At 37.9% G+C, this 13827-nt stretch overlaps 1 protein-coding gene and 1 long non-coding RNA gene across 4 annotated transcripts in view; one reads left to right on the forward strand and one right to left on the reverse strand.

Annotated features, from left to right (window-relative positions):
* Positions 1-13827, forward strand: part of daam2 (dishevelled associated activator of morphogenesis 2) — a 105173-nt gene that overhangs the window by 25867 nt on the left and 65479 nt on the right. For all 3 annotated transcript variants that reach the window (XM_082143743.1, XM_082143742.1, XM_082143744.1), the window contains exon 2: positions 9579-9809. In XM_082143743.1, coding sequence (XP_081999869.1) covers positions 9642-9809 — 168 coding nt within the window. In that variant the 5' untranslated portion in view covers positions 9579-9641. The remainder of the gene's footprint in view (positions 1-9578; positions 9810-13827) is intronic.
* LOC309479733 lies at positions 5575-9570 on the reverse strand. Its single transcript, XR_014199415.1, has 2 exons — positions 7128-9570; positions 5575-7059 (listed from the first exon to the last, which is right to left on the reverse strand). It is a non-coding gene; the product is annotated as an uncharacterized lncRNA (long non-coding RNA).

A 13827-nucleotide genomic window follows, 5' to 3' on the forward strand; every position in this document is an offset into this window, starting at 1 on the left:
TCTCAGAACGCGCCAGAGAGAAATGCACATTTCATAAGCAGAAAGCAGTCTGTTTTTTTTAATTGTTCTGTTTTAAAGTAGACATTTCAAGCTTTCTATATATTTCTCAGGTCTGTGAGGCAAGTAGCATACCTTACGCTGAGTTTCGATTCATTTATGAGACAATTAGAGTCCAGTTCCCTCGCCCGCGCCACCGTGATTATCTATTTTCTACTATATTTACTTCTTATTTATTAAATCCAGATGAAACATTGATTAAAATTAAGATACAATTAATAAAAAAACGAAATTCACTTTAAAGAAAGGCTTTGTGCTTTCTGTTTGAGGTCTCTGTGAAATTTTTAAAGTCGCTTTCAGAGCAGTCATGTCCGTAATGGAGAACTGTCACGCCCGTAACATTGTTTTTTTTGTTGTTTTTTTCACATAAATGCGAACACGAAAAATAAAATAAAAATAATATTTTATGTTCTGTGGAGGCCGATCTTTATTCATCCGGTGGGTATATATCTTTTGGTTTGCACAGTGTAATTTATAGAATAATTACTAAAACATATTTTGTTTTAGTAATCCCTCCCCTATTTTATATACCGCAGCTTCGAAGCTCAAAAAATGGTATTCGGACCAGCCCTAGGGGCGGCACAAATGTTTTTCGCCTAGAGCGGCAGAAGTGCACGCGCCGGCCCTGCCGATACCAAGTCAAGTATTGCGATTTCGATACTTTTTCGATACTTTTCCTGAAAAGGGAGAAACACTCTCAAATATCATTGCTGTGCTTTATTTTAAAACCGGGACAACATACTAATCATATAACACACTAATAAATGAACATATGAACAGCAGATATATTAAACATTTGAACGAAATATGAAATATAAAAATATAAAAAGTAAATTAGAGCACTGACATTCAAGGTAAATTTTTTTATAAATTTAGCAGCATTATCTCATTTATCATAAGAAACATAAGAGCTTTATCTTGATTCTGAACTTTGAATAACAATATGAACAGCGATTATATTAAACAATGTTTAATATTGGTAACATATGATAAGCCTCATTGGTGATATATTTGACGTGGGGAGAGAGTTGTGGAAGGCCTATACTTCATGTTAAACATAAATATATAGCAGCAAAGACAACGTCGGCAGTGTTGACGGCAAAATAGGCTACAGAATAATTCGTTCTGTATTGAGAGGTGCAATATTTGAAAATCGATAATATTTTTTTTAATTACATTGATATTGTATTTATGTCAAAACTTTCAAACATCAAAATGTCATTTATTAATATGTATTCGTGTCAAAATGACATAGAAACATCTTTTCCTATTCTATTTTGCCTGGAAACGCTTCCAACACGCTTGCGTGTCGCGTGAAAAATAGGCGTCGGTTCTATTTGTAGCATACACGCGTTTTCCGCGCGTCTCGAGCTGCGCCCAGACGCGTGTGTCACGCAGGCAGTTAACATGGGAGCCGAAATAAAAACGGACACGACACGCAGCCAGTGTGTGACCGGCCTTACAAATCTGGAACGCGGTCATTCTTAGAAGTATCGATACAAATAAATTAAGGAATCGTGACGTTTTTCATTTCCGATTTACTTTTGAAGTATCGGTGCACCGTGCAACAGAGCAAGGTAGGCAACGTACTTCCATATGTCACTCCTCGCGTCATCTTTTTCTACGAGTCGTGGACCACTTGTGCTCGCACATGCAGCCATCTCGCTGTAGTGTTTTGTCACATGACACTGACAGCGGCAGGTTCTTAGCTGCGTGCGTCAGGAAAAAAACAGACGTCCATAGGGAGGCGATTTAAAAAAAAAAAAAATTTAAGTATCGATACTGATAAATTTAGGTATCGTGACGTTTTTAATTTCCGAGTATCGCGATACTTTTGAAGTATCGGTACACCGTGCAACACTAAAGCAGGGGTGATCGAGCTTTCGCAGTGGAACAGCTGTATTAGCTGAATTTAAATCCTTGCTAAAAATTCATTTTTTCTCTTGTGTTTTTAATCTACCTAACTTTTATGTTTCTTTCTCTGTTTTGTTTGTTTTGTTTTTTTCTCTTACTTTTCTGTACAGCACTTTGGCCAACCAAGGTTGATTTTGTGCTTTATAAATAAAATTTGATTTGATTTGATTTGATCTTAAAGCATTCACTTCAATGGAAATAAATGCATTTTATAGAACTCATTAAAACAATCATGTTTTTGAAGTGAGCTGCAATGCCATTTACGTTATAAAGTAACGTAATTGCATTAATCAAATGATGTAGAGAAGATTTGCACAACAAAAACCACAACCTCTTAAAATCTCTTTTAGTGTGTGCAAATACAGAATTGCTTTCTGTTTGAAATGTTACAGACTCAAACCAAAGCGGCAGAGAAAGCCTAAGTTTCTATTGCAGTCGAAAGATGTAAAGCATATCATTCACGTGGCGTACTTGCTATGATACACGGATAATATGTGTGGCAGCAGAGAAGGTATCAAGGAATATCTATGAATGATAGAAAACAGATTTTGTAGTTTCTCAATTAATATGAAGTCATAAAAGTTACATGCATAATTATGCATGATTTTTTTTTATAGAACAATATGTTTACATTTAAAATGCTTTACTCGCCCTTGTACAACGCAAGAAAAAAAGATTTATCATGACGTCAAAACAGCTCTTTTGCATACAATGAAAAAGCATGGTGAACAACACTGGCTTTCAAGTTCATTTGCCATTTTTATTGGTTTATTTAAAAATGTAAAAACATACATCTCTTCATTGGTGCAGGAGGTTGATGCACTTACGGCCACAAATTATACACAATGCATAAGTGTAATCATCAGTTTCCACTGAAGTAATGCTGAAGTGAACTGGTTCCCTCGAGTCATGAGAGGACCAGAGATGAACTTGATTGTAAGATTCTGGGGAAGTTTGATTTACTCATTATACCATCCTCCAAATTGGCTGATATGTAAGAATGCATAATCGCGGTCGATAACACTCATGCTGAAAATGAAAGTCAATATATAAACCGACACAGTACATTAACACAGTGCATGTACAGTATGAGTGCAGTGTCCTTTATTTGTGAGTGCACATCAAATGAAGATATGCTGTATAAATTAGCAAAGTGAAACTTTTCAGCTGAAGAAAAGTTCATTGCCGTGAACATCAGCTGTTTTTAAATGTATAGACATAAAAGTTAAGTAATGAATTTTAGTTATAAGTTCAGTTTCAGTTATTAAATTTAGCTGTAGTACAATTTTGTAAGACAGAGTAGGCTATGTCCTGATGCTATTGTACTGTATTGCTTTACTCAAAAGTAAGCAAGAAAGCAAAATACACACTTTTAATGTGTAGTATGTGAATTGTCCCAGTTATCTTGTTTGTACTTAATTAAAAAAAGTTCCTATTTTTCACTCCCATAACATAATAGATTTATTCCAGTTGGGCTTTGTCTGTTGTTGCTCTGTTTTTTCCTGATATTACTTGTAAAAAACAGGGAGAGAAAGAGAGTAATGAAAAGATTCCATTTGGCCACTGTGACAGAGGCGGCTTGGAATGCCAAAGATTCCTCGGAGTTCCCTTGGGTTTATTGTGAGAACATTATGAAATGAATTCTGGGGGAAACGTGTGGGGTAGAGACGTGTATTTGCATTACATAAGGCCCAGGCTCTGTCTTTATAGAGAGAACAAACAATTATGTGGAGAAGAGAGGAAATGATGTGAAGGGAGAGAGGCGTCTGCATGTGTAACTGCAGCAGAAGGAAATAGAGTTTAACATTGTGCAAAACTCATCGCCACGATGCTGTTTTTGGTACATTGCTGAGTGGTTGCTGGAGTGTATTCTGGTTTGGTTGTTTAATTGCCCTAGTCAAAAGATCCTTCATCCATGTCTCTATGATATTTTTGTCTTTCAATATGGCTGAGGTCGTCTATGTATGCTACCCTGGTTCCCTGAATAGGGAATGAGATGTTTCCTACCATAGGCTCACTCAGCTCTGCATCTTACCCGATCTAAAAAAAAATTGCTTCGTAGCCATGAGCCACAAACAAATAATTGACTTATCCGATTTACACCACAGGCTCGTGTGGTCGTCGTAAATCTCAATCCCCTCACAGATTGAAGATTTACTCTATCTTAAGTCGCAACAAGACACTTGCGGAACCAGGAGCGAAATCCATACAGGATGCATTCACCAACAAGGCCTGGAAATTAAAAATACATTTTAGGTATGTTAAGGCCATCAACCAACTTTAGAGTCAGAAATACATGTATATCTAAGGGAATGACTGAAGCCTTCCAGGACCACAGATAATCCCAGGAAAGAACATAAATGGGACAGAAAGTTCTCATCCATCTCATCCCACACATAAAACGGAAGACAAGTGAATGTCTCCCCAAAGAATTATCCCTTAACAAGTGTTCACTTTAAGAGTCACCAGGCCATGCCCACTCTGACAGAGAAATGTTCTTGTAGGAACTCCGGCACTGGTCCAAATTGCAATTACTCGTGATGCCGTGCTTCTCCTCGAACCGGAGGTAATAGCTCGGCTCTGATTGGACTCCACAAGAGGCACAAACACATCCCAAAACATAAAGTTCTTTGATATTTTGACAAATAAGAAGTCATGACTAATATTTCCATTTGGAGAGAGAGAGAGAGAGAGAGAGAGAGAGAGAGAGAGAGAGAGAGAGAGAGATGTAAGTAGTTTTCACAAATATTAAGATGTTGGGGAAGATTATAAACATTATTGAAAATTACACCGAATGTGAGTGGCGTGATGCATCACGTCAAAAGCACATAGAAAACGCTGGATATGGACAGTAGACAGATGCCCAGTATTATTTTTGACTTAAAGGCTACTTCTCACAACAGGACAAATGAATAAGGAAAGGCTGTCTAGTTTAGACAGCGAGTTTGCGTGTCTGTACAGCTTTCTGAAGGACAGCGTTAGGGTGTGAGCAAAAAGACACTATTTTCGTGTGTGTACCTTTAAATGAAAATGAGCTGTTACTCCCCTCCCCCTTTCCAGAAGAGGGCGGAGCCTTTGCAGCTCCGGCTTCAGATACTCCAGCAACAACAAAACTGGAGAATCTCACGCTGCCAAAATTGTCAGTCGGTGTTCAGCCTTATATATTCGAACCGGAGTCGGACACTGATGGAGAGACTTGGGAAGAAGTAAAACATTTTAGACTGCAACGTTTCTAAATGGCTAGTTAATGAATTTACACAGGATTAGTGACACGCTGAGAATGGCTGATTTCAAGATATCGAAAACGAATTATGAAGATCTGTAAAGAACAAAAGTAGGAAAATCCATTGCGAAGAAAAAATCACTGACTAGATAATTTGCTTTATTCCCAAATTAAATTTGAGGAGTGATGGCGCGGGCATCTTATGAAGCATTGGTGATGCAGTGGCTCAAGAGGAGGCGTCAGCGTGATCAGGCAATAGTTACTGGGTTTCTATATGGGCTTCAGACAAATGTCACATCTAGGGTCTTTTCCCAGAGCGTCAGCTACTGAGTGCGTTGAGTGAACCTATGAAAGGGAACCTTCTTTCAATGTAAATATTATTATTTTCTTTTGCTTTTTAGTATATGGCAAATGAAAAGCATAAATCTGACCGCTTGGAAAAAGTTATAGTATTATATACTCTGGTATTTGAGGTATCATTTGTGTCTGTAGCATAAATGGTGCAGGATAAGATATACCAAAGTTTAATACTTAGATTGAAGGTACTAATCGAAGTATGAACAAAAACAATAGTGATGTTACCTAAGCATAAACCAGTAATGGTCCCAATAATAAGTAACTGACCTGGTCTATGGGGAAAAAAATCTAAACAAAATGTTTAAGGCACGTCAGTTTAAATAGTTATTTCACTAACTCATTTTTGTTGAGTAGGAATATGGATGTTTAGTTAATTGGTATGTTATTGAGAGGAAAAGTTGAAAAAGGAAAAGGGAAGATTTGTGATTAAACAAAAAAATAATCTGCCTGAGACCGATGCTGATGATCACACAAGCAAGAAAAAATAATGCAGGAGATAGAAACCAGTGGAGCAGTGTGTGTGTGCGAGAGGGAAACGCTCCTCCTCCTCTCCTCCACTGACCTACTTCCAGCAGCACACAGATGATGTGGATGTAGTCATGAGCTGAATGAGAAATGCCAACACCCCCTACACACACACACACACACACACACTTTCCCTGTCTCTTTATACACCACTGCTCAAATACTTTACCCATCATGCCCTACCTTGTGGCATAATGCATGAGACACAACATGAACATTATTGTGCGACTGCTGCTAGAGATGCTATGAGGAGGAGACAGACTACTCTCTGAAAAATGAATGGGGAAAAAAAGCATTGTTTAAAATGGAAGCTGTAGAAATGGAAGTCCTGTCTTTCATTTGCAAGAGTCAGTCTCCTTTTTTTCTTTTGTGAGCTGCCGTTCTTCTGCATATGTAGACAGCATCTCATCTGTAACTGAACCTCATTTGTTTTTTCTCACTGCACAAATATCCCTCCTCACCATCCTCATGAGCATCTGAGACTTGACATCACACTAAATTATTAAAGTTAGGTCCTAAATTTATCTCTGTGTTAAAGATAAAAGTTGTGTTTGTCTTTGCTGTGTTTATATATTCAGAATGCTGTTGCTTTATTAAGAAAAAGGTTCATATCTTTAAAGAACATTGGCAGTACCACTCTATTAGATGTTTAACATGTTTAGAGACGGATATTCAGTCTCTGCTTCCTTTAATGTATGCAGATGAAAGCCTTTGCTGCTGTTCTATAACTGCAGTAAAATAAGCATTTATTTGAGAGCTGTAAGCAAACTGCATGAAGAATTTATGTAGAAGCTATAACAAAATAACTTTATGGTTATGCAGTGATGTGATTTTCCATTTAAAACTGATGATACATTATTGATGGGCTTTAAGAGAGCTTGATATACTTCCTAGGGATGGAAATCATAAGGAATTTAATGATTTTAGATCTGATTTTACATAAAAGTTCCAGTTCCTTAATAATTACCTTAACAATTATTTTACTACTCTTTTATTAAGGATCAGTGTGATTGGTCTTGTTCACTGATTCATAAAAAAAATATAAAAAAACATGTTATGTTTGTTTGTTGTTGTACACTGAAAAAAACAAGTAAATTTACTTAATTTTTCTTTGGCAAGTTTTTGCACAAATGTCACAAAATGGCAAGTTACTAATCCTAGCAACAAAAGCAATGATAAAACAGTGTAAAAACAGCTGGAAAACAGTGAAAAATCAAGCTCATTAATTATTCAAGACCCAGTGCATGATGGGAGCACCAGTATCAGAAAAGTTGAGCAAATGTACTTAATTTTATAACATTGATATTTACGCTTTCATTTCTACACGCTTGAATTGAGAACTAATACAGAATTTACTTAGTTTTTTTTTATTCTTGCCTGAACTAACTTTTCCATGTAAATGACATTGTTTTTTTCTGTAGTATTTACTTCACCACAAAATCATTTTTATCAGTGTATGTAACCAGTGGCAGTCTAGAAGATGAGATTTTAATTGTTTCATTTATTTAGCGGCAACTATTCTTTCTTTAAGTCCTTCTCTCTCATCACATTCAAGCTACGAATTTAACTAAAACACAAACAAAAAACATACAGTATACATTTTTTTCCATGTTACCTTATTTCGCTGTGGTACTTTAGATACAAAGTAGGAAACACTATCTGAGTATACAAGTAGGATTAGTAGTATTCATATTAATAGTATTGCGTTGCTTTGGTTTACATGGTTTTTAGGCAATTTGGGCAATGTGGGCTGGTCTAGATGGTTGATCCGCTCAAGCGGGACTGGTTTCAACCTGGCCGATCATCTTGGACAAGCTAGTTAGAGCTACAAGATTATGTCACACCGTTTTGTGTTTTTGCAGCAGGGCCTAGACTTGCACCTGTCTTTTAGGGTTTGAGAAATAATCTGAAATAAACAAGTCTGACACTTTTATTTCCTTGTCACATTTTTTTGGTAAGCTTAATGGAAACCACTACCATTCTGAATATGGTGGACGTACTTGTGAGAACAGTGAGTCTAAGAACGCTGGGCTTGTTTCCCTCTTGTGTTTTCTCCGTTCCGGTGAGTGTGATGGGTACGGCCGCCTCTTATGGCAATTACTCATGCTCTCCCTTGCTTTCCCTCTCTTTTGCCATTGGCGATCATTGTAGCCTGGAAACAGAGAGGTCTTTGTAGCGCCCTGGGGGTTATGCCAGCACATCCAGAGAGGTGCCAGGAGGTTCCATTCTCTGTGCCCACACGGACCGAAGAAGCGTTGGAGAGGGATGAGAGTTGTTGCTTTTCAGAGTCCCAGCTCCTTTATGGCCACTCCACACAGCTGAAGGGTTTCAGCCTCTAGAACAGCCTCTGTCTTTCATTGATGTTCCCATTCTGATGTTGAGCAATTAAAGCTGCCGGACTGCTGTGAAACTGCTTTAGATTCAATATCAGTGACGTACATTAATGGAGGGAAGAACATATCGGGCAGTACGGAGGTCTATTCTAAACTCTCAACATGCTTGAGAGTTGTTTTTGGGTTCCATTTCTATGGTTGAACTCTGGACACATTTATTCAGTTTCTTGATGTTTGTCTTAATATTTTTCAATGCATTTAAATAATTTGGTTTGTGGTATACACAGCTTGACATTGACCTTTTTTGCTCACCAGCCACTGTGGCTTGGTGTTTTCCAAAGTTACTAGCCACTCAGCATTTTCACTGGCCACAAATTTGACATTGATACCACGGGGGAACACTGCCATATAGGTTTTTTAAATATTATCTCATAATTTGGCAGCAGGTTTATTAGGCTACTGTCCCTTTAAGACCTGATGCACAGATCCATTACACTGTTACACATGCATTTTCTTTCTCAACTGTTTATGTTCACTTAAAACATAACTGTGTTTACGTGAATACTCTGCTAAACCAGCATTTTGACATTGTTTTGTGTATTTTTTACTGTTTAAGTGCAATACGCAATGAAAACAAACTAATTTTAGTACTTTGGGTGTGAGCATAAAATCTGCAGGAATGAGTAAACTAATGCGAAATACGCACAATCCCACGCTGAAATTCAAGCCCTGTAACACCAACAATATTCATCTGGAGCAAATAAAACGAGTTGAGTGAGCGGAGGCGGGTTTGTGTGTAACTCGCTGTCGGAGAGATTAGAGAGAACTCGCTGCTGGTATTGTGTATCCTGCGGAAGAGTTTCAGATATTTCAGTATCAAAAAATCTATATTTTTGACAACACTACATTGCACTAGTTTATTATTTCAGATGCCTTTTGTAAAAGACTACAATTGTAAAATGTATATATTATGTATAAAATTCAATCCGCTAAATTGGCTAGTAGGAGTGACTGTGTTAAAATACACCTGCATTTGGCGGGTGTTAATGTCAAGCCTGGGTGGTAGTGTATTTGATAACGGGTATTTCATGTAAGTTTAGCTACCTTAACATGTAGTCGTTTTGTGTGGTCCTAATTAAATCCTGATTGGCTCTTTTTTTCTCTTTCAGATCATGCCCCATAGATAGCGGACTCTTGGCTCTCTGGTTGTCGGCTCCTCCTGATTGGAGAGGATGCCTCCCTGGAAGCGCACGCGGCCCGCCTTGGGCTTTCTGTGCTGCTTCAGTAGCAGCGAACCTCCTGAGATCAACCTGAAAGACAGTGTCCCGCTGCAGCTGCTGGAGTTCAGTGCACCCATGCCCCCAGAGGAAGAACTGCATGCCCGCTTCTCTGAATTAGTGGTTAGTATCTGCTGGCTAGTCTGCTGGTCGTGGTTTTTGCCATGAAATCTGTTTAATTTACTTCCAGATTCATTCAAGGAATCCATAATGCAACACATAAGTAGAAAATTTGATAGGCTAACAGGGCGCAATCTGTGTCTCAGTGACTTTGCATAGTTTCCTAAAATTTATGATCAGCTTTTTTGCAAGTGTTCCAAACTGATGTTAGAAATTGATGCTGACTTGTATTATTGAGGTTCGGGCAATCTTACAAGTTCAGTGAAGCAAATTCAATACTGATTTCCGCTGCTGCCAAACAACAGTGGTTTGGAGCATCTTGAATAATACAGTTTGATGAACAAAGTAGGGCATGTAATCTTTAAATGACTTAAACATCCAGTTATAGGGATACTTCACCCTAAAATGAAAATGAAGTCATAATTTACTCACCCTGGTGTTGTTCTAATACTGCATGCCTTTCTTTCTTTTATGGACCACAAAAGGAGAATTTAAAAAAATGTCCCACTGCAAGAATAATTAATTTTCTTTTTCTGTCTGTCTCTCTTTTTCTGTCTGGTTCTTTTTCTGTCTGTCTCTCTGTCTTTCTCCACCCTGTATTTGAGCTAAAAACAGATTGTGGAAAGGGAAAAAATGAATAAATAAAGCAGCTCATCATTTGGAGTCAAAACATGCCCAACATATGGGAGCTGTTAGGTAAATGACAGCAGCCTCATGCTTGATACAGAAAGAAAAATAATAATATAATATCATTGGTTTTACTGAAAAAAAAAAAAAAGCAGACTGCTGCCATGCACCGTTCTTTCACTATGGATTAGCCCTACCCATTTAAACAAATAAACAAACAAACAGACCCTGCTCTGCCAGACATTTAAATGGCTGCACCACATGTGGAGCAAGACTTGTCCATGTTCTCCAAAGACCAAACAAATACCTAAGTGACATTGTTTTCAAAATATAAGAAATATGTCACATAATGCACTTGTTGCAATAATTTGATAAAAATTCTCTCACATGAAGCTGGAAGAAACCTGACAGAACTGGGTCACTGTTGACAGGATTAACAGTTTTTTGGAATATGATATGAGTTTGAAACATGAACAGTGGCTCTGCTCTGGGATGAAGTTGTGCACTTGTGCACAAACCTGAATGTATTTTGTTTTATATTTAATATATATAAACCTGTAGGTTTGCTGATGGATATTTACACTGAGTGCAAATAGAGTTAGATGCTATTTACAATAAAGTGAAAATAACAGTATTATCTAAGTGTAAATAGTAGTTAGATGCTGTTTACACTGCGTAAATAGTGGTGGATACTGTTTGCACATCAGTGTATTAAAGCCCTCCCCTACACCTACGCCTAACCCTACCTGTTAAACACTTTATTCCCGCCACTAAATACCCATCAGGCAATTTATTTCCACTTTTCGAAAATATTTATCAACTTAATCTCCATGCCACTGCTATCAGCAGGATTTATTTTGTAATTTTGTCTGGCTCATTCAGACAATGGTGGGCGGAGTTAGTGTAAAAAGTTACTTTTTGAATTTCCATCATTATTTCAGATGTTCGGTCTATTTAATTAATTGAATTACTGACAAAAAACAGCAAGAACTCTTCCACCCCATAACATTAATGTACGCCTTGTGCGAAACAAGAACACAAAAACAAACAAATTTTTTTTGCTTTTTAAAGTAAAGTTCCCCAACACAAACACCTTCCTTTCCATAACTTCAGCATGTTAAGATATGTTTGCTAGTCAACTTAAAGGGATGATTCGGAGTAAAATCAACCTTTTGTTCGTACCAAATGAAAATATAAAATATTTTTTGTTTGTTTTTTAAATCTAAGGATTGCTCAGTCATATTAATCCCTTCAGATCTCAGAGTTGTCGCCACCTCTGAAAAGCCATGCCGATATTTACCGTATTCTCATTTCAGCACGGGCTCTGTCACTTTCCCTTTTTGACTGCATGCTCTTAGCAGTTTGAGGTTTCAGGAAAACAGGTGATTCCCCAGATATCGACTTTTGTAAATTAAAAGCAGCCATCTAGATGATACGTTTTAAATTCTAAGCAACTGCATCCTCAGTATATGCCATATCATAGCCGGGTCGTCGTCTTTCTGTATACTGGACGTGTCGTAATGAAATAACCTCAAACGAACATTTCCCGTGAAATCGGACCCGACTGCTCAAATTATAAATACATTTTATAAGCTTACCGTGCGAATTGGGGTATAAGAAAGGGAGACGGTTTTGAACACTGATCACTGTCTTATACTTTCTCTAAACAGATTTTTTTTTTTTTTGGTTTAACCAAAAAAGTTACGTACTGCAGCTAAATAGCAAACATAGCTGACTTGTATATCTGTTGTCTATTTTCACAATAAGCTCTCTAATCTGAGGATTTAAGAGCCATTTGCTGCAGAATCAGGATTGAAAAGAAGAAAATCTTCCAACTGTTAACAGCTTTGGTCAATTCAAACAGTTATTGTCTCTGACTGCACGCATTCCTATAGAGTAAACGTGTAAGCAACCCTACCATGCTGATACGAGCTGTAAGCGAGACTGGAGTAATTAGCTCCTTCAGATTGATTGTTTCATGATGGTGATAGATCATACGACAGGCTTGAGTGGAAGCAATCACTCAGCAACTCGTGCAACACAAAACCTCACATCAGTTTTTTTCTTGACACGTGGCTGTGTGCGTTCAGAAAAATGTGATAATGATCATGTTTTAGACTGCAATAAATGGCTTACACATTTGGATACAACAGCCTCTTTGTAAACACGTGGAATTTATCAGAAAGTTGTATGTTGTGGTTGTATCTTGTATCTGTTTGTGTGGTGGTTGTCACTGGCACATTGTCTTGTGCTTGAGTGCACTGTGCTTGTGTGCATATATGTGTTTAATCACTCATGTGCATGCGTGTTTACTGTTAAAAGAAATGGGCACGTGGGCCAGCTGTAGTAATGAGTTTTGTGAGGACATGACACAGGTCGGCTGATCCCTGAGGTGGACTGACATTAAAGCCGAAGGTAGAAATGAGCAGATGCATGAACAGATGAATGAACAGATGAAGTGTGTCCCTGCCATCAGAGAAAAAGAGAAACCTGAGAAGCCACAAAGTTTTGAGGGAGAAAAAAACATGAAACACAAATCACTGCACAGAGAAAGATTATATATAGAGGCTGTCAATAACAAGATGCAGTAACTTGATGCATTAAAGGATTAGTCCACTTTCAAATAAAAATTTCCTGACAATTTACTCACCCCCATGTCATCCAAGATGTCCATGTCTTTCTTTCTTCAGTCGAAATGAAATTAAGGTTTTTGAGGAAAACATTCCAGGATTTTTCTCCGTATAATGGACTTCAATGGCAACAAACGGATTGAAGGTTCAAATGTCTGTCTCAATGCAGCTTCAAAGGCTCGACACGATCCAAGCCGAGAAATAAGGGTTAAGGGTTAAGAAATAAGGATTTTATTTGTTCTAGCGAAACGATCGGTTATTTTCTATTAAAAAAAACAAAAAACAATTATATACTTTTTAACCACAAATGCTGTCTGGAACCATCTCTGAGATGCGCCACGTATTGCGTCATCACGTTGGAAAGGTCAAGAAAAATAAATAAATTAAAAAAGATGTCGGACGATTTTGACATTGGAAGAGAAAATTAGTTCTCTTACGAGAGGTCTCTCGTACTGCGTAAGATATCTTACGCTAGGGGAAAATCCTTTTTCCGCGAGATATTGAAGCCAAAAATTATCCTTAATTTTGTTATAATGCAAAACGCGTTGCAGCAGCAATGCAGACATAGGCGAGACAGCTCGCGCGCCTATTGGCTGCTCTGCGGCAACTGCAGCAGCCTATCGAGCGAGGCCTGGCGTGACGTCAGACCCAATCAGGGCACTTCGCGCCCGCTACGTCACGTCCCGCCGAAATGGGCGTGGTCTAGGCCTATAAATATCGCTCGCAGGCAGCTATTATCTGATTTTTTCATCCTTCAAGCGAAG

The sequence above is a fragment of the Leuciscus leuciscus genome (genome assembly GCF_965113295.1).
Source record: "Leuciscus leuciscus genome assembly, chromosome: 17".
Lineage (NCBI taxonomy): Eukaryota > Metazoa > Chordata > Actinopteri > Cypriniformes > Leuciscidae > Leuciscus > Leuciscus leuciscus.